At 26.0% G+C, this 27048-nt stretch overlaps 1 protein-coding gene, 3 long non-coding RNA genes and 1 other non-coding gene across 5 annotated transcripts; 2 read left to right on the plus strand and 3 right to left on the minus strand.

Annotated features, from left to right (window-relative positions):
• Nucleotides 1-1752: 1752 nt before the first annotated feature.
• LOC135121484 (superkiller complex protein 2-like) lies at nt 1753-19655 on the plus strand. The gene is made up of 40 exons (XM_064045797.1): nt 1753-1804; nt 1866-1975; nt 2058-2223; nt 2293-2357; nt 2416-2527; nt 3436-3516; nt 4102-4175; nt 4258-4347; nt 4667-4771; nt 5204-5323; nt 5461-5551; nt 5602-5656; nt 5838-5895; nt 5945-6033; nt 6757-6841; nt 7427-7533; nt 7584-7660; nt 7723-7822; nt 8240-8339; nt 8549-8625; nt 8679-8791; nt 8920-9017; nt 9670-9721; nt 11526-11563; nt 12357-12414; nt 12464-12558; nt 13376-13480; nt 13667-13750; nt 14187-14258; nt 14311-14412; nt 14985-15081; nt 15193-15305; nt 15403-15496; nt 15547-15652; nt 15714-15867; nt 16412-16543; nt 17107-17185; nt 17247-17386; nt 18175-18278; nt 19556-19655. Exons 1-40 carry the CDS (start codon nt 1753-1755, stop codon nt 19653-19655), a joined length of 3750 nt encoding a protein of 1249 aa, XP_063901867.1.
• A 2458-nt stretch (nt 19656-22113) lies between these two features.
• Nucleotides 22114-22577, minus strand: LOC135121482 (uncharacterized). The gene is made up of 3 exons (XR_010278997.1): nt 22523-22577; nt 22248-22340; nt 22114-22173 (listed from the first exon to the last, which is right to left on the minus strand). It is a non-coding gene; the product is annotated as an uncharacterized LOC135121482 (long non-coding RNA).
• Nucleotides 22578-22661: 84 nt separating this feature from the next.
• Trnac-gca (transfer RNA cysteine (anticodon GCA)) lies at nt 22662-22733 on the minus strand. Its single transcript has one exon. It is a non-coding gene; the product is annotated as a tRNA-Cys (tRNA).
• A 1780-nt stretch (nt 22734-24513) lies between these two features.
• LOC135121497 (uncharacterized) lies at nt 24514-25571 on the minus strand. The gene is made up of 3 exons (XR_010279003.1): nt 25428-25571; nt 25144-25370; nt 24514-25065 (listed from the first exon to the last, which is right to left on the minus strand). It is a non-coding gene; the product is annotated as an uncharacterized LOC135121497 (long non-coding RNA).
• A 335-nt stretch (nt 25572-25906) lies between these two features.
• Nucleotides 25907-26989, plus strand: LOC135121473 (uncharacterized). Its single transcript, XR_010278991.1, has 4 exons — nt 25907-25972; nt 26039-26170; nt 26327-26465; nt 26899-26989. It is a non-coding gene; the product is annotated as an uncharacterized LOC135121473 (long non-coding RNA).
• Nucleotides 26990-27048: the final 59 nt, after the last annotated feature.

Here is a 27048-nt window from a genome sequence, read left to right on the forward strand (position 1 = left end):
TTAATCCCTTTATGGCATGCTTTTGCCTCTCCCTCTGCTTTAGGGTTTTCCCTTTAAATAAGTGAAATAATCCGAGCAAATTAATTGGAGGTCTAACTTCAATTCACCTTATTTAAGGCAAGCTGGCTTTTGGCGAATCACTTTTGTGGGGACATCTCTTGTGGTTCAATCCTTACCTGTGGTTAGCTACAGGGCTCCCGCGTGTTAAAAGAATTCTTATTTGAAAAATACAACTACTTAAAATTGAAATTCACGGAGCTCAAAAGCGGCAGCGGTGTTTACTCTACCGTATAAAGTGAGGCGCAGTACTTCTTAGGATAACTTATTGTAGTATGAAGAGAAAGAAGGCTTAGATACAAATAAAGAATCCTCCCCTAGCTATAGAACCGTGCTTTAGCTTATTCCCTATATAAGATAAGGATAAAATAAGAATATGTTGTACTAAAACCGAACTGGTTTATAAATAACTTTTGAGTAATCAATGCTAAGTTATTACGAACTAATTCTAATTGAGATTTTACTGAATTTACTAGTTGTAAAGCAATAAATACACTTAAAGATAGCTTTACCTTGCTAATAAGGCCAAAGATCTAGTTATATTATTTCGGATTTCAAAATAACAGAGTAAATTACCTAATTTTATGAATGAGAAGTGACTGAAGATTGAGAAGTTTGTTTTTTTACAGGAATCCCTTGGTAACTATTCAAACCAAAAACCAAAATATAAAGCAATGCAAAAAATTTTTTAAAAAGTTTTAAAATTACAAGTACAATTAACTCGAATGTCTTTTGCAATACTTGAAAAAACAGTTCCAGGGTTTCTAAGTATTTCAAAAGATCAAAGCAATTTCTACATCAGTCTTAAAAACAGCCGTCGCATGCCACTGGTAAAGACTTCAACTTGGAAGTTTGGAGAGCTCCTTCAGACCGGGACAATCTGCAATTAACTTTTTCTTAATTTTATAAGAGAATAAGGGTGTTTAACGAGCGAAAACACCTGTAATATTAAATCCACGCAGGTTAAATCTCCAGTCGTTTCCTCCTCGAACCAATCTGAATACTTAAGCAAGTAAGTAAAAAAATATCCTTAATAAGTGAGGAGTTGTTAACTTTTTTTTTTAAAGAAAAAGAGTAATAAAACCTCCTACGAAATAAAAATAATGTCGTTTCTATACATTTTAACTGTGGCTAATTCACCTTAAAATTCCCCAATCTTTAAAAATTGCTTTTAGCTTACGCTTTATTTCTATTAAAATCCAGGTTTCACCACATTTAACAAAATTTGCAAACAACACAATCTTTATTATTGCAACTAATAGTTTATGATAGTTTTACTTTATGCAAAAAGTTACATTCTAGTTGCTTATTCATCCATAATAATTACTCTTTTTTTTTTTTTTGAATGTTTCTTGTTACAAATAAACTACTTCTTAGGTAATAGAACCTTATCTTAGTTAAATTGCCTCGTCCTCTTAAAAATTATTTGAACATCCTTTCTAATTAAATATTAAAAGTTAAAGATCATAACTTAAAAAAGTTTTTAATTTCGTCATAATACAAGCCGAAGAAAAAGTAAATGTCACTTTTGTAAAGGACACTAACAGTACCCCACTGTCGCCATAGGAAACCTCAATCACCTCTGCTTATAGTATTATTGCACGCTTGTAATTTTTCAGGTGCAGTCTTCGCAGGTTTTAAAAAATTAACCAACTTTTTGTGTTTATAGAGAATTATATGCTATATTAAGCTAAGATGAACTCTTTTATGAAAGAATTAGAAAACGCAGAAAAGGACATTTTCGCTAGTAATTTGTTTTAACAATTGTAGTTTACTTTAGTCTTTTGTTATCTGACTTTTTAAAAAAGACTCAAGCTCTTCTGAACCTTTGGGCACCCTTAATTTTTTAAAATATGGAAACAGTAATCAAGTTCAAATTGAACCTTTAGGCCATTCTGCTTTCCTCTATACGAACTTGGTTTTAAATTTTTATAATCTGCAAACTTTACGAGATATGTTAATATTGTAAACAATATAATTGTTACTTTTAAATATACAAGAAAACTTTCGAGGTTCCTCCTCTTTATAACGATAACTTAGCGGAAGTTTTAGAGGAATCTTTTCTTACCGATACTTCTGATTTATCTATAAACAATCCGGTGCGTTTGCAACAATTTTGGGAACACGAATTAGACGTTACTTCCTTGTTTCACTTGGAGCCTACTCGTAGCGATATTTATATATAGAGATTTATTATTATACTTTAACTTATAAAATAACTATTACACCTTTCAGCCTGTCTGTATAACTATAAATTTCTCTTTGATCCTAAAAATGGTGAAATTACGAGTTTTTCAGAGGTTATTATTGTAACAGTTATTATATGTATAATTTCTCTAAAACAATTTACGTTTTCAGGAACTTTTAGTCGATCCATCTGAAGCAAGCAGTTCTTGTTCTCTTTTAAGAGCTCCCAGCCGCGCTCAATATTTCGTTAAAGGAACTTCAGAGCAATTACCCTTTCTTCCTGGTCTTTATATTATATCTTATTAAATATTATCAATATATTAATTATTTGTCTATTAATTTTATTTTACCAAAAATAATCTTTTAATTCTTTTTTCTATTAAGTAAATTTATTTTATAATTTGGACTTATAAATAATAAACTTAAGCTACACACCTATTTCAGTAAAGTTCTGGATGTCTATTATATTATTCAATATTTAGTTTGTTAGAATTGTACGGCTATTCAAAATTGCTAAGTTTTTTATGATATTAATTATAATTTTATTAGTATATTGCAAAACTTGTAGTAGTGCACAATTTTTTAATAACTTTTTTAATCAAAAATAGTTATGCATTTGTACTGCTAAGTTAACTTTACAAAATTTACAAACAATGTTTCATTTTAATTTAACAAAAAACATAAAGTTTGAAAGTTACTATAAAGTATTTTATAAATTAATTTTGTATTAATTATCCTATAATATAGTTCTAGCTGAACTGTACCTATTAACATTAATTTGCGAAAAATAAAATTTATAATAATTTTTTTAGTAACTATTTTTAACTAACTTTTTTTATTTTGAAGTAATAAATGTTATCTTCTTGTAAAGGATCGATTAATTACTATAAATTTCACCTTTTTATAATTTATTAAAACAAAATACTTTGATTCAATAATTTTTTTTATCGTAAATTTTAAGAAATTATTTGAAGCTTTTTCTGTTAATTTTTATTTAAATAAAAATAATAAATGTTAAGCGTTCAAGTGGATTCTTTAAAAAAAAGTATTTAATATATTTTTTATATTTAGTATATTTTATAATGAAGTAAACTTTTAGAATTATCAAAAATTTCTTTAAACTTAATAATATTTATTATTGATTTTTATAAATAATTACATTAATAATTATTTTTAATTATTTATTTGTAGGAGGAATGGCACAGCCTGAGAGTAGAGTTTGCGCTCCCAAACATGAAAATTCTAAATTTGAAGAGTTCAATTTTGACGATGGTTTTATATTTATATTAACTCCTAAAACTTTTTACTTTACTTTATATTATTTCTTTGATTAAATTATTTTAAATCAACTTTTATACTTTCAACTTTGAACTATTAATTAATTTAAGATTATAAATTTTTTCTATTAACACCTTAAATAAATTTTATTGTAATTTTTTTTTCTTGATATAAGTTCTTGATTACCAATTTTCGTTACGTAAGTTTTTTATAAATAGAGTTTGTTAAAATTATAGTATAAAAATACTAATGAAAGTAAATTAACTTAACTTTTATTTTATTATTTCTACTACCTTTGCGATTGTTGACTAAAATTTAATAACATTAAAATTTTTTAAAGAAAAGGAATTTATTAATTCTTATTGCGCTTTTTTATAAAAGTATATAAAAAATTTCAAATTATTTATAATAATTATTAATTTCTATTGAATCTATTTGGCCCAAATGAACCAGCAGCCAATAATACTACCTAACTATTTATTATTGACTACACTTACACGCACCCATTTTTATTAACCAATGAAATATGTATTTATTGCGCTTGAATTAGTAAGTGATGCCTTTTACTTAAAACTAAAGAGTTATTGGTCTTCCCTCCGGGCTTCCAGCATGGACTGGTTTTTGATAAGCCAGACTCTCCCACGTGGCGGCTGGTATTATTATAATAAAAATAAAAACTCTTTCTTTAACATAAATGTATTTAATTCTTATTAACGTTATTATTATTTTAAAAAGGTCGAAAGTGCCTCACGTGGAACGCCACCCTCAACCAGTAATCATATAATGAAAAGTGAAGACAATGTGTTTGTGTTTACATTAGAAGAAGTTTATATTTACTATTTTTTATTTATATAAAAGTTATGATATTTGTTGTATGGATTTATTTATTTGTTACTGTTTATATCTATTATTATTAGTTTTCTGTTGAACTTTATATGCTTGATATATATACTTTTTTTATATTTATTATCAGTTTGTTTATAATATATTGTATTTTTTCTATTTTTTTAAACTTTTTATTACTTTTTATTCCTTTTGTTTTTATTATTATTATTACTATTTTATCATAAACTTTGTATCCATCTATTATTAATGTTTTTCTTTTTACTCTTAACTTTTCTTTTTTATTAATTTGTTTATAAAGGAAAAAGTCGAATTTACTGAGGATAATGAAACCATGAACATGAACTTAACTATCACCAAAGATGATGAAAGTTATGAAGAGCTTAAAAGTTTTTTAAAGGTGGAGGTTATTTTCTTCGTCTTTTGAAAATTATGAACTTGTCTTATACTTCTTATTCGTATATACTTATATTATATATTTTTGACATTCCTTCTTATTTTATATTTTATATTATATATTTTTTTATATTATTGTTCTATATTTAAAATATTTATTTACTATATATTTTTAATGTTTTAATAATTACTTGTATATTTTATATTTATTTACCATACACTTTTAACATTTACTACTATTATTTGTATATTTTATGATTATTTATTTTATATCTTCTGATAGTACTGGTATATAAATAATAAATATTCATTTATTTAATATTTTTGATATTACTGTTATTATTTATATAACATATTTAAGTATCATATATCCTTTATTGTTATTGCTTGTATTTTAATATATAATCGTCTTATAACTTTAATAATAATTATTATCTGTAAGACTACTTCTCAGCCAACTTTGCTAAGTAAAGAACTTTTAGCCGAGCAGTTCGCGGAAGCGGTTGATATTACGAAAACTGTTCCCGATTTTTACACCAAAGTTCCTGACTTAGCGAAAACGGTTGAACTATTATCATTATTCCAGTATTTTTATTTTTATTTACTATTATTAGAAATATTGTAACTACGATTATGATTAGTTATTATTATTTTTACCTTATAACTACTTATAACTATTACTTATTATTTCTGTAAAAGTATCCTTTTGAACTCGATACTTTTCAAAAGCAAGCTATTCTTTGCTTGGAAAATCACCATAACGTTTTTGTTGCAGCTCATACTTCTGCTGGTATTATTATTATTTTGTGGTAGTTATTGTTATTATAATTATAATTAAAGGAAAAACTGTAGTGGCTGAGTACGCTATAGCTTTATGTCAAAAGCATATGACAAGGTTATAATAAAAATAAATAATAGTAAACATTACTAAGGATACAAGATATAATAATAATTAGTATTTAATAATAGGAATAGTAGTACTAAAATAAATAGTATATAATTATTCCCATAATTAAATATTAATAATTATTAATAGAAATTAATATAATTTCAATAAATAATAATAATAATTGCAGGGCGATCTACACTTCTCCTATTAAAAGTTTATCAAACCAAAAGTTCAGGGACTTCAAAGTTTGTATAATCATTTATTATTATAACTATTATAATTATTATTATTTAGAACATTTTTGAAAACGTTGGCATTCTTACTGGAGACATTCAGATAAACGCCGAAGCCAGTTGTCTTATTATGACCACTGAAATTTTAAGGTTCTCATTCACATGTTTTTAATTGGTCAGAAGATTTACAACTGCCAATAGTAAACGATATTTTGAAAGGAAGAACAAATTTATTAGAAACTATAATTATAATTATTATTATTATAATCTTATAATACCTAATATATTTTGTAGTTTTTTTACGTTATTAAATTTTTTATAGCCCTGTATACTTTAAACAAAGAAGACTTTAAATTACCGCAATAACAGTAAAAAATATATTATATACATATAATAGTAAAATAAACTGTATAACTGCGAATTCACACTTGTACAAAATGTATTATAAAGTTGCTTATGTTTATAGTCAAGTAAAAACTTTTATTTTCAAATATTCTGTTAATGAATATTTAAATAGTATAGCTTTTTTAATTTTTAATTATGCAACCTTACATATTTTTATTTGCATCCACTAAATTTACTCCAATGGTACATTACCGATAATTGCGCGCGCAGTTGAAAGTTAGATTCTTTTAAGACTGCATGTACATACCATGTGGAAACCAATGACAAAGCGCGTATACAACCATAAAATAGCTTACTTGTTTAACATCTTCTGGGTGTAGTGCGAAGTAAAAGTTCTACTCCGTCTTCTTTTCATTATATAATATCAAGGCGCCTATAGTTAAATCGAGCACTACGCGAAGTGGGGATCTAGAATAACACTTTTAAGGAAAACTTTATATTTTAATTTATCTAACTTATTATTTTAAGATCGATGCTTTATAGAGGAGCCGACTTAATAAGAGACGTTGAGTGGGTTATCTTTGACGAAGTGCATTACGTGAACGATGTCGATGTGCGTTATTTACTATATATTAAAGAGATGATTGGTCTAATTATTTATTTACCCAACCATTTCATAAATATGTGAGCCTATTTAGTAATTAAGTTTACGCTATTTTGTCTATTCCTTAGCGATTGGCTATTATACCCTCATTAATATCTTATTGGTTATCTTTAAATTGCATATTTTGTTTTTTGATCTAAATATTCGTTGGTTGGATTTTTTATAAAGTTTTCTGATCAATTAAATATTATTATCACTTCTATTAGTTAACTCTGTTAATGTAACTTCTAAGTGCTTTATATGATTAACGATTGGTCATTTTATAAATTGTTATGAGAGATAAAGTCTTATAAAAACTTTTATTAAATATTATTAATGATTGCTGTGTTATTGTTATGTGGTTGGCTATTTATACATCCACATTACATATTACAATTTATTGGTCGACCTATAATCTGTATTATATATTATTAATTTTTCCTTAATTATCAATTTATTTTAATGTCTCTTTTCATTTGCTTTCAATATTTTTTCTTTTATAGTTATGCTTTAATAAATAAAAAATAGTTAAAAAAATTAATTTTTTTATGAAAGCGTGGAGTGGTCTGGGAAGAAGTAATAATAATGCTTCCTGACCACGTGGGTTTGGTGATGCTCTCCGCTACCGTCCCCAACACAATGGAGTTTGCTCAATGGATTGGGTAATTATTATTATCATCATTATTTATTATTTTTTATTGTTATTGAATAGTCAAACGAAGAAAAAAAAGGTCTACGTTATTTCCACTTCTCAAAGACCCGTTCCATTGGAATATTATTTATTTACTGGTAGACCATTTTTCATTGGTTTATCTGCCAAATTATATATAATATGAGTGGCTTATAATGAGGACCTGTCCTTCCCACACGAAAAGACGTTAACATAAAATACTCCATTGATCAATCGCTACATAAATTTATGAGTGCCACCAAAGAAATTTTAAATCACGGGTTTTACTTGTTTTACAAAATTTGTTAATTTGTTGAATTTTTATTTTATATACCTTGGTTGAATGTTTCATAAGTTACTATTGAGCTTTACAAAATTACTGGATAACCACTTCTATATTATTTATTTCTGTTGTCCAATTACAGAAGCTCTGCTAGAATGTATCTAAAATAATTTTTCATTGGCTACTTATTATTAACGTTTTAAATATTGCATTTCTTCATTTTTTTCCACTTTGATAGGCTGCTTTATCACTATATTTTTATAATTTAAAAGCTATATGATAACCTTTCTCAGCTAAATAACCCCGCATTTGGAGATTTATTTTGTTTCCGTTTGTATACTTGTATAAAATCCCTAAAAATATTTTATTATGCTTTCTTAATAAAAAATCATTAAAAAATGCTTACTTTTTTCAGCTACGAAAGCGCCAAACTGGCGGTGGCTCCGCCGGCCAAGAAAACAAGCTCAAAATTTGGACCAGTTTCTGGTGTGACCGTTGTTTCCAATCCCCAATCGGTAACCGCCTTTAATTATTTATTGCATGCATGATTTTCTTTTCCATTGGTTGTTATTTTTTTATTAATTTTACTTTTTATGAAAATCTCAAAAAAAGTATTAATTTTGGTTACTGTTTTTTATTATTATTTTATTTATATATAATTTTTATATATTACATATCTACTTTGTATGTTTATTATATTTACTTATTATTTGGCTCACTACAGGATAAAAATTTATATATAAGTCTCGTTAATGTGCTTGAAAAACACATTTTAGTTCCAACTGTGATATTCACTTTCAGGTTTACTTATTATTATTATGATTATTACTATGACTCATTTATTATATTATTAGCAAGAAGCGCTGCGAAACGAATGCATCAAGTATTATTAGTAAGAATTTTACAGATGCCTCCGAAAAAAGTCATATCAAAGTTTTTTTTGATGCAGCAATGAAGCGCTTAAACGGTTCATTAGTAAATATTCTCAATAAAAAGTAATCTTAAAAAATTAATAAATATATCAGCTCAACAAAATTAATTATTAAAAAAAATGACTTTATAATACTCCAATAATATTAACTTAATTACCAATAGAGAATGACCGAAAACTTCCGCAACTCAAACAAACGGAAGCTTTTCTTATGAAGGGGATTGGCGTGCACCATGGTGGGCTCCTTCCTATATTAAAAGAAGTATTTATTTACTTTTATTTATAAAGAAAAAATCTTTCATCTTTTTTTATGAATATGCTACAAATGCACTACTTGCTATTTATAGATTGTGTTTTTTTTATATCATAAAAGTTCACTGTTCGTTAGCACCAGCCAATGAACTATTTTTTTTCTAACAATGATATGTTTAATTTTTAGTGCCAGGTTTATATTATTTTTTTATTTATTAGTTATAGATTTTTTGATTGGTGGAATTATCGTTTTATAAAAGTTTTATGGTAAATACATTTTAAATTCCACTCTTCTAATGAATATTTCTGTTCACATAAATTACGGTACATTTTGTAAAAACTTCCGCTATTTATTAAAAGTTTTGTCGCCAATTGTAAAAATTATTATCATCCTATATTATAGTGACCTGAGAATGTTTTAAAAGAATGCACGTAAAATAATGAACTTTATAGCAATTTTTAGCATTTATAAAACTTTTATGAAGTGAAACGTTAATTACATCTTTCAAAAGATAATGATGTTTTACTATTAAATTATAACTTACTTTATTGGTTATTTCATTTCATTATATTTACTTTATTCTTTTTAAAAAGTAATATAACTCAGGATTTAGTTATTTTATTACCTCATTTTTCTATATATTTATTATTAATGTTTTAAGATTGTTGAAATATTATTTTCTCGCGGTCTCGTGAAGATTCTATTTGCAACTGGTTCATTACTATTTTTATATTTTAAAATATTATTCATTATTATATTCATCACTTATTATCTATGTCATGTTAACCTTTACTATACATTTTCAAAATTTACTTTTTTATACAAGATATTTATGCTATTTTTTTGTAATACGAAATTTATAATTTTCTATTATTTTTTATATTTTTTTATAACTTTTCATTATTTATTTTTTAATATATACGCATAATTTTTTTATATTTATCATTTTACCAACCTTTTATTCATTATTATTTATTGATTTAACAGCATTACTTATTTTTTTTTAATTTGTTTATAGAATTTTTATTTGTTACTAGTTTGTAATATATATTTATAAATTTTTCTAGAGTGATTATTATTTAATTCATTATAATAATAATTATTTATTATTATTATTTTATTATTATCAAATTTCATTAAGTTTTTATATAATAATTTTATAACGTTTATTTATTATTGAATTTATTTTTAAACATATTTAACCATAAATATTATTTTCAGCTATTTTTATAATACAATTGTAACTCACTGTTACTTTTTTAGTACATCTTTATAACTTTATTATTATCTAAAATCTATTTTTAACTTTTATATATCCCTATTTATATAAATTCATATATTTTAATACTTAATTTATTTTTAATTTTGTTATCTTTTTTATTCACATCATCTTAACTTTATTCTTTTCTCTATTTTATTCTTATTTATTTTTATTTTTATTATTACTTTATATTAATAATATGTTTAAATTTTATTAATGCATTTGTGTTCCTTTTTACTACTATATTTTATTTACCGTTTATTGTCTTTAAAAATATATTATATTTTTATTGTAATTTTTATAAGAGTATAATACTTATAATTATTATCTACTTATTATTTATTATTACTAAAGTGACATCTATTATTTATATTATTATATTTTTACGTTATATATTAAAGTTTACCATTTGAATTTTCTACTAATACACTAATCATAAGACGTCGAGAGCACAATTGATAAAACAACATTTTAGTGGAAGTGCACGTGACATTTCTCCTTTGACTGATTTAATAAGGCCTCAGCGATTGGTGCTTAAACATTCATTCGATACCAGTGGGAGAGAACCGCGCGTAATAAGTATTGGAAGTGCTTTCAAGATGCTTTATAAACCAAAAGTTGATATGGGTTGTCAGTTGGCCAATCAATATAAACGTTTACCTCACGTGTTCTTTGCGATCTTTATTTGGTTTTAAAAAAGTGAATCTCGCTTAAGCAACCAATAGAAGGCATGTTAAATTTTTTGCTAATAATTATTGGCCCATGTTAAATAGAATGAACTTGTACTTAACGAGTTTTATGGCGCGTAGATGTGTAGCCACCTGACACTGGACTACAATAAGGTCTAGAGCGTGGATTGAATTTTTTTAAAGAACAAAAGTGGACTTGCTTTGACCAATGAGAGTGCACTTGTACTTCCAAGGACCAAATTTAACTTCGGCATTTCTTACGTAAACAGTAAATTAAGCGCTTCTTTAGGCATTTTTGTAGTACTTGAGGTGATTTTGCATCAAATTATCTCATTCTCCTATATTGCACGCTTTTATTTGATAAAAAGTTTTTCATAAGTGGCAACCAAAAGCACCTAAAAGCATGCACCTCTACATGTTCTTGTTATTTAGTCTTTTTATTATATTCTGCTCGATTTTCATTTTTTTTATTCACAATTTTCATTTTTTTTCCCCCTTTTTGAATAATTTTATTATTTTTAATAATTAAAAGGTATTACTACTATACTAATATATAATTCTATATAGAAACTTTTGCGATGGGCGTCAACATGCCCGCCCGTTCGGTACACTTTATATTTATATAAAGAATAAATAATAGTTTTTACAAGTTGGTGTTCATAGCACGTATACTCATCAACATGCTGAGTGTTGCTTTTGGTGACCAATCATTGCCATTCGTTATGCGCATTATTACTAAAACATAAATTCCGTTTATTTTTTTTTTTAATTTATATTATTATTAAAAAGTTTTTTCTATACTGCTGTTTATAATATTTATTAAGAATATTACCTTTTTATAACTTATAGATGCTTACCTAGTATTTACGTTTGTATTTATGTTTGTATAAAATATAACTTTACGTCATTATTAGTATTTCACTAAGTTCTACTTGAGATAAATTTTATGTTGTTTTGTACTTTATACATAAATCCAGCATATACATATATATATTTTTAAAATTAACTTTGTTTTTATTATTTTTATATTTCGGTTATAATTATTTTTTTATACTATTTGAATAATTTTTTTAACATTTTACTTTTCAAATTATAATAATATTTTTATTTATTATTAATTCTTTTTTTCTTTTAATGTGATTTTTAAATAAATATTATATTTCTCGTAAAATATATTATTTTATGCTTTATTTTAATTAAATATATAATAATTCTTAAAAATTATATATACTTTTTTTTTAATATTATCCTTGAGTTGCCATTTTTTTCTATCAATTCTTGGATGTATTTTTTGTTATTAATAAAAACTTGTTTATTATTATTATGAAATTATATATTATATTTTTTATAAATAAATTATTATTAAACGTAACAAGCTAAACTTTTTTTTTCGTTCAGGTGGTGTTTGACTCGATTCGAAAGCACGATGGAAACGAGTTCAGATATTTACTTCCTGGTATTGGCTCATTCTTAATAGTAATATATAAATAAATAGTTTCTTGTAGGAGAGTTTACGCAGATGGCTGGACGAGCGGGCAGACGTGGACTGGACTCTACAGGAACAGTTATACTAATTTGCAAAAATAATGAAGTTCCCGAAGTTCGTAATAATAATCATAAATAATAACAACAATTAAATAAATATTACTCGATATATAATAAATAAAATGAAGAAAAATTTAAAACTTTTGTATAGTAAAAGTATTTATATAAAAAAGTTTATTTGTGGACATTAAGGAAAAAATAAATTTATGATAATAGCAATTGTAGTAAATAATCTTATCAATTATTATAACCAAGAACTTAATAATAATATATAAAATTTAGAAAATATTTATGGATTTTTAAATGGAAATCAGTCATACTAACTAATAAAAGCTATATAAAACTTTTTATAATAACCATTATTTTAAAAATACAAATAACGCGAAATAGTAAAACATATATAAAACTAAAAACTTAATAATATTACAAAAGTTTTAAATGCTAAATAACAAATTTTTATCGAATCTTAAAAAAGTTTATTGTAATAGTGATTAGAATTTTTTAGAAAAGTTTTAAAAAAATACCTTTTTAATAGTTATTTTTAAAATTTTTTTACATTAGTTATAGTAACATAAAAAAATAATAAAAAAATGCTTTTTTTAATGTATATGATGCACAAACTTTGAGTTTTTGCAAAAAGTTTAATAATAATACTAATACTTTTAGAATATAGGATAACTGATTATATAAAAGTTCATAAACTTATCTATGAAATTTTGATAATAATAATTTATATGAAATAGTGAAAATATCACTACACTTTTTGTGGTATTAAATAAATAACAATAGGGAATTAAAAATCCTATAAGAAAACATTTAATAAACAAAAAAAATTTTCTAAATAAAGATAACTTGGCCAACTACCTTAACAGAAATCCTCACTGAGTCTTATGATGACCGGAAAACCCACGAAGCTCGTGTCTCAATTCCGATTGGCTTACAATATGATTATAAACTTATTAAGAGTTGAAGCTTTTGTACGATATTTTATATTGGAATCTCCACTATTTATTTGCTTTTTTTATATACTTATACTTATATTTTTTATTTTTTATTCATTACTTTTCGGATATACTTCCTTTTCATATTTTATTAATTTTATATTTTATCAGGTTTCTTTATATACACTATTTATTTATATTTTATAAATTTTTTGTATACAGAAAGTTGAAGATATGATGAAGCGCTCATTTTCTGAATATTCAACCCAAAAACAGGCGCCCCAGCACGAAAAAGAAATTAAAAAAGTATAACTAAATACAGTGAAACCACTTTTTCATAATATTTTTAATATAAATTTGCATGACACTTATTTTATTAAAAAAAGAGAAAAGGTTTTGTTATAAAACCTGAAAATTTCATTGTTTTTCACGAATTATATAACCAATCGTGAATACTTTTTTTACGTCCCATTCTCTAAATGGTCTATTTGTTGGGCAACACATTTAAATTGGATTATTGCAGAGAATCGTAAGTACTATTATTTCTGCAAGGCACGTGATTAAGCCGAGGTTACTAGTATTGGTTTCTGCAATACGATTTTTCATCTGATTGGTCCATGACTGATCATAACTTTAATACTATTTTTTGTGCTTCACATGCTTAAATTTTTTTATGGCCCCTAAGATATTTAATTGCTTCCCTTTCTCCTATTGCTCCACTTAAATTGTTTTTTTTGTATAGTCCCAACTCCTATTGGCTAGTCTAGAAGCCATCAACTGCTCTAATTGTACCGATCTGAATGACCTCTACAACGTTATTATTATCGATAATAACACGAATTCTTATTCACTATTTTCTTTGTAAGGCGAACTGCCAATTACATTTAATCAGTCCGGAAATACATTCCACTCTTTTTATGAGTAATCAAGCTAGTAAAGTCCTTTCCAGCGGAAGAGTTATAGTGTTGGTTCGTCACTGTTATTATTATTCTAATTCTTACTTTTATTATTGTATTATAATAATTACTGTTTCTATTAAAAACTTTTTTTATTTATTAGTTTTATATTATAATAAAATTTTTTGTTGTATTATTATTTCCCTAAAAAAATATTAATTTTTTAGTTTGGTGAATGAAACTTCTAAATATTAAATCGTATTTATAATTACTTATTTCTATATATTTTGTATTTAAATTATTCTGATTACATTCTGTATTAGTTTTTTATTTAACACTTTATATAAACAAAATTTCTATAAAATATAAAGAAATAATTTTTTTGAAGTTTTTTTCTATTTCATTTAAAAAGATCTGTTATAGATAAATACACAACTAATAAATATATCAAAATTCTAACTTTTAAGCGTGGTCTTTATATTATCTTATTGGTCCATCTTATTAGAACTATAAATTTTTTGGCCAATGGGATTTAGAATTTACTTGAATTTTTATATTAATTAATTTTAATTTTAATAAATTCTGTTTTTCATATAATTTTTATTTATTTTTTACTTATTAATTAATATTTTCATTTGCTTTAGCGTTCGTTTAATACAGTCGCTTGCGTGCTAAACTTTTCAATAACACGTGCAATTCCTCAAATCAAAGTTCTTATTTTTCGGAGCAAAGACTTTTCACGTTTATTATTATTAAAATATTTTAGAAAGTTCTTAATTTTCTATTTGTCATGAAAATCTTCATGTTTATTTCTTCCCCATTGTCGTTCTTATTCCCTTATTTATTTCATAGTCGCTCCGGTTATCCCTCTTCCGCGTGTCCACGCACCGCCAAGTTCCGCTCATAATGAAGTTCTCACCATTCAAGCGCGGGACGTCTTGGTGGTCACCAATCACAAGATTCGGGTTGTTCATAACCACTTTTTGTATTAAAAAGACCCGCTATCTTAATATGGGTCAATTTAAGCATTGTTATTATCGCTATTAATTATTATTATTAAAGTTTGGAGCAGAAAAACTTTTTCAATGCAAAAAGAACGAGGAATTCAAAAGGGTTTATGATTTACTTATGAAACTTTTCGGCGCCTATCCAAATGGTTATTATTATTATGATTATAATTATTATTAGTCATATAATTATTATGAGGCTTTGAACTTTTGAACTATAAAAAAGACTTCAAAGTTTCCGAGTTTTATTTGTGTGAAAAAGTGTTGCGGTTTGAAGAATTATATTATTCACTATCAAACTTGAAGTTATTACTACTGTTGTTATAATTATTACATTGTTTATTATAATAAATATCATTCCTCAAGTTGTTTGGCTTGCTCTGAACTTTTCAAGCATTATAATGAATATTTCCAACGAAAGTCATTGGAAGAAAAAATGGACTTTTTGCGCTTTTCTCTTTCGGATCAAAACTTAGCTTTACTTCCGGAATATCACCAGCGAATCAGAGTTCTACAGAAAGTTTATGATTTTAATTGTGATAATAAACCTTATCAATGTTATATTATTTCTTATTTTTAGTTGTTTTACTTTATTTTTTTTATTATACACTTTATTTTATTATGTTTTATTGTTGTACTTGTTTATTATTATTTTTGAATTAACTTTTTCTTTATATGAATATTTGTATATATAAATTATTGTATAATAATAGGCTATTTTTTTTGATGCTCTTGTTTTATTCATATATTTCTGAATACTTCGTATTCTACTTTTTTTCAAACTTTACATGTTCATTCCTTTTATAAATTTTTAATAAATATTTTTATCAATATATCTTTAATTACGATGTTTTATTTTTTTATAATTGTATTTTGTATATATTTTCCTTCATGATACTATTTATTGTTTCTAATTTATTTAGAATTTGGATATTTTTTATTTTAATTATAATTTAATATATAATATAGTAATAACTATTATAGTGACAATATTTTCTAGTAAATATTTATTATTCTACTGAATAAACTAAAATTCTACACTTTATTTTTTATTTTCTGTTCAGCTGAATTATATTAATGAAGATTTGGTTGTCCAATTGAAAGGCAGAGTCGCCTGCGAAGTCACCACGTGCGATGAGCTTCTTGTGACCGAACTTATTGTGAATGGCGTCTTCTCCACTGCCCCGCCTGAGCATGTTTATTCCTACTATTATAACAATTAACTTTGTAAAGCTTAACTTATGGCTACTAGTGCTTTTTTTTAGTTACTTAAAGAAGTATTGTAGAGTTTTACTAACTACTCTTCTTATTTGTTTTACTTAAACATGTAATTTATATTATACTCTTATTGTTTTGTTTACTTTGTTTTTATACATTCATATTTTCAATATCTCTTATAATCGTTCGCTTTACTTATTATTGTATGTACTTTGCTATTATTTATTATTACTATATTAGCTATGATTACAATTTTCTTTCTCACTAATTTTACTTTTCTATTATATTGTTTTTAAATATTTTTACGTATTCTTATTACTTGCAAATTGTTGTAATTATTTTATTTACATTTTATGTATGACTTGATTAACTTTAATAATTTTGAATTATTTATTTACATATTATTTGTTTTACTATATATCTTTTCCGAGTGAGTTCTACTTTATAGTATATATGTCGTATTTTCTTTTTAAGTATATTCCATTGATATTATTTTTTTTCTTTAGAGCGTAATTTACTTTTGTTGTTATTTTTTGTAAAGATTGTCGCGTTATTGTCCTGCATGGTATTTCAAGAAAAAAATGCTTCTCAGCCAATCCTCTCTCCCTTCTTATTAAAAGGCAATTACTGTTATTTATAACACGTTTTATTAGCTATTACTCGTATATATATGATTATCAGGAAAAGAGGAAGTTTTAAATATTGCAACTGTCATTGCAGAAACACAACTTGAATGCGGATTGGATATCCCAGTGGACGTCTACTTGGAGCAACTAAATTTTTCGCTGGTAGAAGTGGTCTACCATTGGGCGAGAGGAATGGTCGCCAGCGTTACTTAGTTTTTTTATTTAAAATTTCAATATTACTATTGTTAGTCTATTAAAAACTAAGTAAATAATAATATACATTTATATAATTGAAAGTAATAAAAAACGATAAACAAATAAGAGACAGTAATAACTAAAAAAAAATAATAATAAAGCTTAATAACTAATTATGAATAATAAATATAATAAAAGTTAGTAAAGAATAGTGATATTATAAGAATAAAATTATTTTATAATAACAATGGCCAACATACGATAAATAAAAAAAATAAAAAGTGATTAAGTCATGCATAAATAGACCTTTGAAAAGTTTTCAAGTATTTATTATATTCTTAAAATGTTAACTATTATGATAATATTAGTAAACTTTAATTAAATATATATTTAAATTTAACTTTTTATATTATGAAATAGTATACACTTTTTATTTATTAACATTCTTCCAATTTTTTCAATTATTACTATTATATTTAAAGTAGACTTTATAAATATTATTTATCTATTTAATACTTTTTTACTTATTTTTATTATTGCTATATTGTTATTTAATTATACCAAAAGTATACATTTGGAAAATAATTTATACATTGAGTAAACTTTTTTAAAGTTTCATTACTTATAAACTATTATATTTATTATTGTTATCATTCTTCTAATATTATTTATTTGTACTAATCATTAATACTGTTGTTACTATTTATATATCTTCTTTCTTAAGTTCTAAGATATATTTGAAAGTTATTATATTTTTTTAAAAAAGTTTATATAATATTATTATTTAGCCGTTTTCAGAAATAACAGAGCTAACGGAAGTTCAAGAAGGCTCGATTGTTCGGTGCATAATGAGACTAGACGAAACGTGCAGGGACGTCCGTAACGCCGCGAGGTCCTTCATAAAACTTATTTACTATTATTATGCATGTATATATGTATTCGTTTTTGTATTTGAAACAGTTTAATTTTTTTTTAATTTACTAATTATACTTGCCTTTTTAATAAGTACTAGTGTGTAGGAAATCTATCAAATTAACAAATAAACTTAAAGTTTTATTATTTTATAACGAAATTATTATAAATTTATTATGAACTTCTATTGTATGTAAAATAAAAACTTTATAGTAATTTTATATACTTCTTACTCCATAATTAAAATTTTAATATATAAACATTTATTAAACATTATAATATATATTTTATGGAAATTTTGAACAAGTATATATAATTTTTACTTTATTTTTTTATAAAATTATTATTGTAAACTTAGTAACTTATTATTTTCAACTTCTATTTTTTAATAATTTTGTAAATTTTTTTTAATAATTTTAATTCACTTATAAGTTTATTTAAATTAATTTTTTCCTAAAATTTGAAATTTACTTTTATTTTAAGTTATTTGGCAAAAAAAATAATTTCGTAAATTATTTTTATAATATACTTTTACACGTTTTACTTTTTATATATTTACTAATTTATAATAACTGATATAACTAACTTATGTTAAATAGTAGTAATGTACTTTAATTAAAGTTATTTTGGTAAGGAAATAATTTTCATTTTTATTATTGTAAATTTAACTTTTTATTTCATTTGTTATTATAGCTTTATGATTAATCTATTTTAGAATTAATAATCTACCTTTATTATATTTTCTTATTTCAAGTTACATTTTTTAATGTTTACTAATAATTAAAATCTTTATACATTTCGGTAACTAATTTTCGCATAATCTTTTTATTCCAGTTTACTTTAGTGAATTGTTGTAATCGTTAATTTTTTTTATAATATATTTATTTTTAACATTAAATATTTACTTTTAATTTCTATTTGTTTGCTAAATTTATATAATTCGTGAAAGGAGGAATTTTCATAAATTTAAATGTTATATTACATTTTATTTTATAAATTTTACTTTTTATATATTTAAACTTTTTTTTGTAATAAATTTCTTTTTTTTACTGAATTTTGTATTAAAATTTTTTAACTTTTAATTGTTTTTTTTAAATTTTATTTACTACTCAACTATAATAATTTGTATTAAATTTCTATCATTAATTAATTTTATAAATACATAGTTTACTTCCTATTTATTTTTTAATTATATACCTTTTCTAAATTTTAGTCTACTAAAATTTGTTACTAATTTCATCTCCTTGTAACATGTAGAGTAATAGGGGACCCTTTGCTATACGAAAAACTCGAGCAGTCCTCAGCAATGATAAAAAGGGATATCGTTTTTGCTGCAAGTTTATATACCTCTCAATAACATATTGCTATATTCAAATATTAAAATTTATTTATAAAATTTTTGGAAATCATTCATTAACATTTTTGAATTACTCATGTATGAAACTTAATGATTTTGCACTTCCTTAAAAAAAATAGTTAATTTTATTCATAAAATGCCTAGAGTTAATATATCTATCCGACCAATGCCCCCACGCAGGTCGCCCCGCAGCCGCAGGGTTCTCTAATTACAATGTGTGATAGGACCCGTCAATAAAGGGTTCCATTAACATAGTGAATAGCAAGGCGCTGTAAGAAGAAACGAATACAAAAATGGTTTATTCAATTAATACATATAAATTCTACACTAACAAGTGAAACAACGTAAATGAAGTTAACATTCCCCATTTCTCTTGTACCGCCTTTTTGTTCCTGCTTTAAATCAATGAAAAACTTTGCAAACAGTAACAGTAAAACTTACTAATTAAATACGTACATTTGATAATTTTCAAATGTAGGTGTTTTAATTTCTAAATTATTAACTATTGAATAAGATGTTATACTTTTATTCTCTACTCTTTTTTTTTGTTAGTCCGTTGCTATAATACACTTCACTATACTCGCACTACCGGCGCTTCTTATCTTCAACAGCACAGGGGTTTCTTGGGCTGTCGTGGCAGCTGCACATGGTGAGGAAGGTCAAGGCGGCTACTAACGCGCTCTAGCCCATACTTTGCATGAGCGAACTCTGTATGTACTGTGCAATCGAATAGTCATGATGCGCGTTGTCGGGCACAGTGACCTGCTGACAAGTAAGCTTACTTTCAAACCTTGCTACGACGCCATGCCACCCTTGTCCCACCAAGGATGGTGTTAATAGGCTGGTGACTTTAGCAATAAATCAATGTATGCGGCCATTCCTGTTCGAGAGCTCGAGTATTCGAAGTTTGTGGACTTGAGTGAGGATAGGGGAAAGTCATTTACTAATACGTAGCCGAGTATACTTGGAATTGACTACAATAAATACAGTGCTACCACGTGTTACACTACTTCGTTGCTACCAAACCACACAACAAACCGCGTACCTATGTAGTACGTGTTATGGTAAGCTCCCAGTAAATCACGTGCGCTACTAGATCACGGTACCTCGCGTGCCATCAAATCAAGTGATTTCCCTTATTACTCCCAAGGAACTAGTCACGTGTCATCACACGGTAAAGTCACTGCAGTAGCAATCACCCTCAACTGCTCTGCTTAGCCCAAAATTCGGTAGATAAAAGTATTTTGTATTTTTAATAGTTTATTGTATTTAATTTTGTTAGAATTTATACTAACTTATTTATAAAATTTTAATTACGGTTTCCATATTTATTTCGGAATAGACCAGAATTTGTATTGTTGACTCATTTAATGTTTTAAGATATTTATAAAAAAAAATTATTTATTTAAACGAGCCAAAAACTTATACAGCAGAAGGCTAATTATGAAAACTAACTTATTGGGAGAAAAAGAAAGTTAATATGGCGAAGTTTTCAAACCAAGTCAGCTTATCTAAAAAAACTATTAACAAAAATTAACACCTATTATAAAATTATTTAATAAAGAACGAATAAATATGCTAACAATGTATTTTGATTCTACTTATAGTAAGTGCGTAGGATGTGTGAAATATGCATCAGCCTACTTATAAAAAATAAAAAGATGTTAGTTTCGATATTAATTTATTTAACTAAAATTATTATAAATTTCTATTGTTATGCGCTTTTTCCTTGTTAAGTCTTTTTATATTTTAAGATTCACAAATTAAATTTCTTAAACGTGAGGCTAACCAGTCATTGAACGAGCATTAAGAAGAAACAGCTAGAAGTATTCTACAGAAACTAGTCTTACAGTGGTTCATTTTTAGTTTCTGCACTTCCTTGGTCTACAAGTGCAAAATAAATTTTTTTTTTAGTTTTTATCCAAAAGAAATCATGTACTGGTAAAATATATAAATTTTTATGTTTTCAGATTAAAGAAGTAAAATAATATTAAAAGGTAAATATAGAAAGACTTTTAAAAAAATTTATAATCTTGTGCGAAATAGTAGCCGAGCTAATAATTTAAAATTTAATAGTGAAGAAATCCGGCTTCCACGTTCTTTTAAACAAATAAATTTTTTAAACAACTACTTTAATAAAAAATATTAAAAAAAACTTACCAAAAATTAATTCTATAGTTATGAAGTGTGTTTCTTTTTAAAATCCTTTATAGTATAAAACAAAGTAATTATGTAAAAACAACCAATAACTTCATACCTCTTTTACTTCTAGTGGGAAACTGTCAAGGTAAGCAGAAGTGCAGTTATTACAAAACCGTCTTGAATAAAAAATACTACAATCTAAAAAGTAAAAAGTAAAGGGCGACTTATAAAAGAACTAAATTTGAAAGAACTGCCTTGGCATACAGCTCTATTGCAGACAGCACAAAGAGATCCCAAAATAATATGCTTATGTGTTGTTTCAAGTTCGGAATAAGGTGAAAATATATCTTTAAGGACAAAAGCTTTTTCTAAAAGACTATTAGTTAAGTGTTATAGTATTATAAGTAATAATTATCTTCATAGCAATAGCGTGATAAAAAAGCTATTTACACAACGCGCTTTGAGACAAAAGGTGGGCGGTTTCCGTAATAATCATATTTTGCCATCAACTTACAAAGATGACACTTAAACAGTTTGTTTTCTCTAATAATTAATAAAATGATGAGTAACTTAAATATAATTTAACACAGAAAAATAAAAGATTTAGTTTTCTCTAGGGTAGTTTTTTTAGCTTAACCTAATAAATTATTATAGTTATATTTATTAGAATAAAATAATTCAATTAGTAATTAGTAATAATATTTTGTAAGGTAATTTTTTAATACGACAAAAATTGGATAACTTCATTTTGCTCATCCCCCAACCGTTTTCTATTGCTTACAAGAGCTTTACAAAAAAGTGGTCGTAAAAACGGGGCCTTCTTTATTATACTAAGAGGTCACAACTTGGAACTTCACAAAAACGAGGAGCCATCCGGATTCGAACCAGAGACCTATGGAACTGCAATCCATTGCTCTACCGCTGAGCTATAGCTCCGTGCCCTTGAGCGCCCACCTATTAAGTTTTACTTATAACTAATATATCATAGCAAAAAAGACCAAATTATACAAATGCCGATGAAAAGATGTTTTTCTATTTAACTAAGTTTCATTATATAATTAGTCTCTTTTTAATTAAAAAGAAAAGATATTTATAAGAAGAGAAGTTAGCATTTAACCATCGGGTATATGATATAGCACTCCGTGCTACTTCCTCTTTAAAAAGTGGGTTAATTAATTTTTTGGCTTTATATTAATTTGCCAAGTGAACTTAAGATCTTATGTTGTATAGCCACATAAAGCTGTATTTATTCTAATAACTAATATATATTAAATAAAGTGTCCACGCAAACTTCAAAATAAAAGCCGACAATGTACGTCACCGAGATTAACAAACGGAGAACACGATATACACAGAAATAAATTTCATTTAACTTTTTTGTGCAAGTCCATAATCACTTTGGAAGCCTTCACGAATAAAGATGTAACCCAAACTATATATGACAAACTTGATACTAAGAAAAGCGGAAGACCTGATAAAACTTTTACTAAATATAATGCTTGAAAATTTTCCATTCAGCACTTAATTACCTTGTAAAGTTAACAACTTGATATTAAACCCATGGTTATTTTTCAATAAGATGGAAAAACGCTGATGTTGTTTTTTATTACACCAGGCATTAGCAACTACCATAAAGCTTATACTTACTTTCTTGCTATGAAAAAGTAACAGAACTTAGCTTCTTTTAGGGTTATAAAAATTTGTAGACAATGAAAAACTAATTTCAGTTTATTAGTTAGAATTTGAGGTAGAGTCATTTCTCCCCCTCCAACAAATGTTAAGGTCGGTGGAAAATATAAAATACCCAGTTTTAAGTTTTTAAACATTTAAATATTTGTGAGAAGGTATAACATAAAAATGTTATATATAAAATATTTTCATGTGCATTTTTCTTATAATAGATACGAACTATAGATTTATTATTTAGCACTAGATCCTTTACGATCTGTGCAGGCATAAAACTAGCGGAGAACAAACTAGTTAGTTCATATGAATCCCAAGCATCTTCATTACCGCCTATTTTCTTTCTACTTATACAAGTTTGACAATCCTATTACTCTGCTCAAACTTTCTTGGCTTTAAATACACCAGTGATACTGTTTTTTATAGTAGCTTAACATCTTCGTCTCTTGCAATTAAATATTCGCCACCAACCTTAACTTGTTCAAGTTTCCTCAACGACGTGAAAGGCAACGCCATGCTCACCTCCTCAGCGTCAATTTGTAACAAACTAACTTGGCAAGCCCACATTAAACCCTGGCAAAAAAAATAAAAATATGACGCACTCTTTATATCTGCTAATATGGAAAAATAGTGCCCTAAACCCTTAAAACAAATTAATTGTCTACAAAGCTATTTTAGACCCGATTTATTATAACGTTAACAGGAACTGAACCGTTTCTGAACTATACTAAGAGCTTAGCCGAAAATACAACAGAACATCTAAAAATAATGGTAATGAGTTACTAACTACTTTTTAAAATAGTAATCCTGGTCAGTTTTCTTATCTACCGAAACACCTTACTACGCTAGATTACCTTAAATGCAAGGTTTTCTTGATAATATTAATCATTAATAACATTTTTTAGTAGTAATAGAAAATAATAAAAGTTATCATAGCAATTAGGACATATAAATAAAAGTTGCTATAATAATAATAAATACGTAGTTTTATTAATAAATTTTTTTAATTGTATCCATAAAGTCAGTGGAAGTTTAATCACTGTCGACCGAATTATTTTAATAAGATGTCCTCATAAAGGTAAATTTACTGTTGGCAACTTTACTTTTTCCTAGGCAGGGTTTTTGTAGGCAGCATGCAGGGAGAGACCCTGTCGTTGGGGGTGGGTGATTAAGCAAAGTTTTTCACTATTATCGACTGTAGCATACCACCTGCACCTTAATAATAATAAAAAATAATTATTTCCATACTAGCTATTTTGTATGTTTTTCATGAATTTATACTCTTTTATCATAGTTTTTAGTTATTAAAAAAGGCTAATAATAATTTTTTTTCGAATTATAAAACATTAAAACATTATTGCAATATAACAATTAGTCGGGGAGGCCTGGCTGTTAGTTACGGCCGGGGTTTCTAGAAGGCTTTCAAGTTTAAGTCAAATGGCTGTTTCCCGTTCCTTTGTGGCGGTCTCGATACTTCCTTTGAAGAATACACTAATAAACATTCCCGCTAAAACTCCTCATTAGGGGAAAAATAAATAATAAAGCGATTCGAGTCCTTTTACGACTGTCTGTTGTGTGCCAATGCCTAAAAAACAATGAAATATATTTAAAAATACAGTTTCTGCAGGAGCGCCTTTTGACTACTAGTGCTAGTTGAACAAACCTTTTATTAGTTGCAACCTCATAGCAGAAACCACACTAAGTACGACCGGACTCCAATGTTAGACTCGATTACTTAATATATAAAGAAGTTTTAATATCTACCCTGGTGGGAAATCTAAGATGAACATAAATCTTTGCTCCTGGCTTTGAAGGAGTCAAGAATGGCTTTGATAAAAGTGCAGTCGAGATTAGGTATCTCAAATTAAGATGCCCAGGAAATCTTTTTTACTGCTTTAAACATTTGATTAGTACGCATTACCATCTTTTCAACACAACTTTAAAGACCTTTATGAAACAAGTATCCGCAGGCAGTGACTTTTTTCACAAAAGGTGTCTCAACGGTAATAATTGAGAGTCAGTTAACCTTTTAACAAAAAATGCTGTGGTTTGACTCGGAAGACTTCATCACTGTCTCGTTGAAGTTTGCTGTGTAGCCTATAAAGAGTTTTTATCTATTAGCATAATTCTTTGGTATAAAAAATTAAATAGTTACGCAACATTACTTTTTAACCACCCGTAGGTCAAGCAACGCCACACTGAGGAGCTGACCTAATTTATATTGGGGAACCTAATAATAAAATTTTCCTATATTGGCTAACTTTTACTTGGAGCTACTAGCCTATCCGAGTATCTAGAATTTGTTTAAAAAAATAATTAGGGATAATAAATTAAAAAGTGCGTCATGGCTTTTAAGGAAGACACTAGCGCTATCTTATATGTCACCGTGGGAACAACGCGTTTTGATGAATTGATTAAAGTTATTTCAAAAGAAATCCTCTTAAAAAGCCTAAAGAAAAATTTTGGTATCAACAGAGTAATTGCTCAAATTGGTATGTGTCCCTACTTAAAGTTTTACTTTGACTTTTTTGGAAAGAATTATATAATTTTTTCTTTAGGAAATTCATTCGTATACGATATACAGGAAGCCAAGGAAAAATTTAAAGAATGGATGGTTATTGAAATATACCGATTTAAACCTGACATTAGAGAAGATTTGCTAAAGGCAGATTATATTATAAGCCATGCGGGTAGCTATTTAATTTGTAGATTAACATACTAAAAGTTTGTTCTTCTCAATTTTTTTTAAAAAGAATAATAGAGTATAGTAAAAATATTCTTACTTACACCCTTTGAAAATGAGCTAATAACAAAAAGCCTGTACTAAGGACGGTATCTATTTTAAGGTGCCGGAACAAGCCTGGAAGCCTTGCATTTAAAAAAAAAACTTATAGTGGTAGTCAACGAAGTTTTGATGGGTAACCACCAGATGGAACTGGCTACCGAACTTGCCGAAAGCAAACATGCGATCTTTGCCACTTGTAGGTATAGTCAGAACTTTAGAACTATTATACTATTTGTTATTATCAATTTTCTGTAAACCAATTTTTTTTGTAAAAAAAATAGTACACTAGAGGAACAGTTATCTAAAACTACGCTTTTTAAGGATTTGGTCCCTTTAAAACCTGCAGATCCTTATGTTTTCCCAAATTTTTTAAAAAAAATATTGCTTTGAGAATCATCATTAGTTACATTTTTTTTTTAAATAACTAAATTGAGTTAATAAATATATTCTTAAAATAATAACTTAAGTATGTATAAAGATTTTAAAAAAAAGTCATATTATTTTAAAGGTAACTGTGCATAAGATGCCTTTTTTAAATTGAAATTATTTTTACCTGAAAGTACTAAAATTTAAGTACTTTCATTTATATACCTTCACGTTGACTAATTATAATTTTTAAACTTCTTTTTCTAGCTTATGAACCTCCTTTAAACACACCGTAAAGGGGTAGTTACCAATCAACTATAGCAGTTTCTAAGCACCTTCCTTTGGCCGTTCTCGATTAAATTACGTAACTCGAGTTATCAAAATCTCTATTATTTATTTAAAAAAATATTAAGTAGT

This window comes from Zophobas morio, unplaced genomic scaffold, assembly GCF_036711695.1.
Source record: "Zophobas morio isolate AGI-343-1 ecotype UQ-CSIRO unplaced genomic scaffold, CSIRO_AGI_Zmor_V1 ptg000599l, whole genome shotgun sequence".
NCBI lineage: Eukaryota > Metazoa > Arthropoda > Insecta > Coleoptera > Tenebrionidae > Zophobas > Zophobas morio.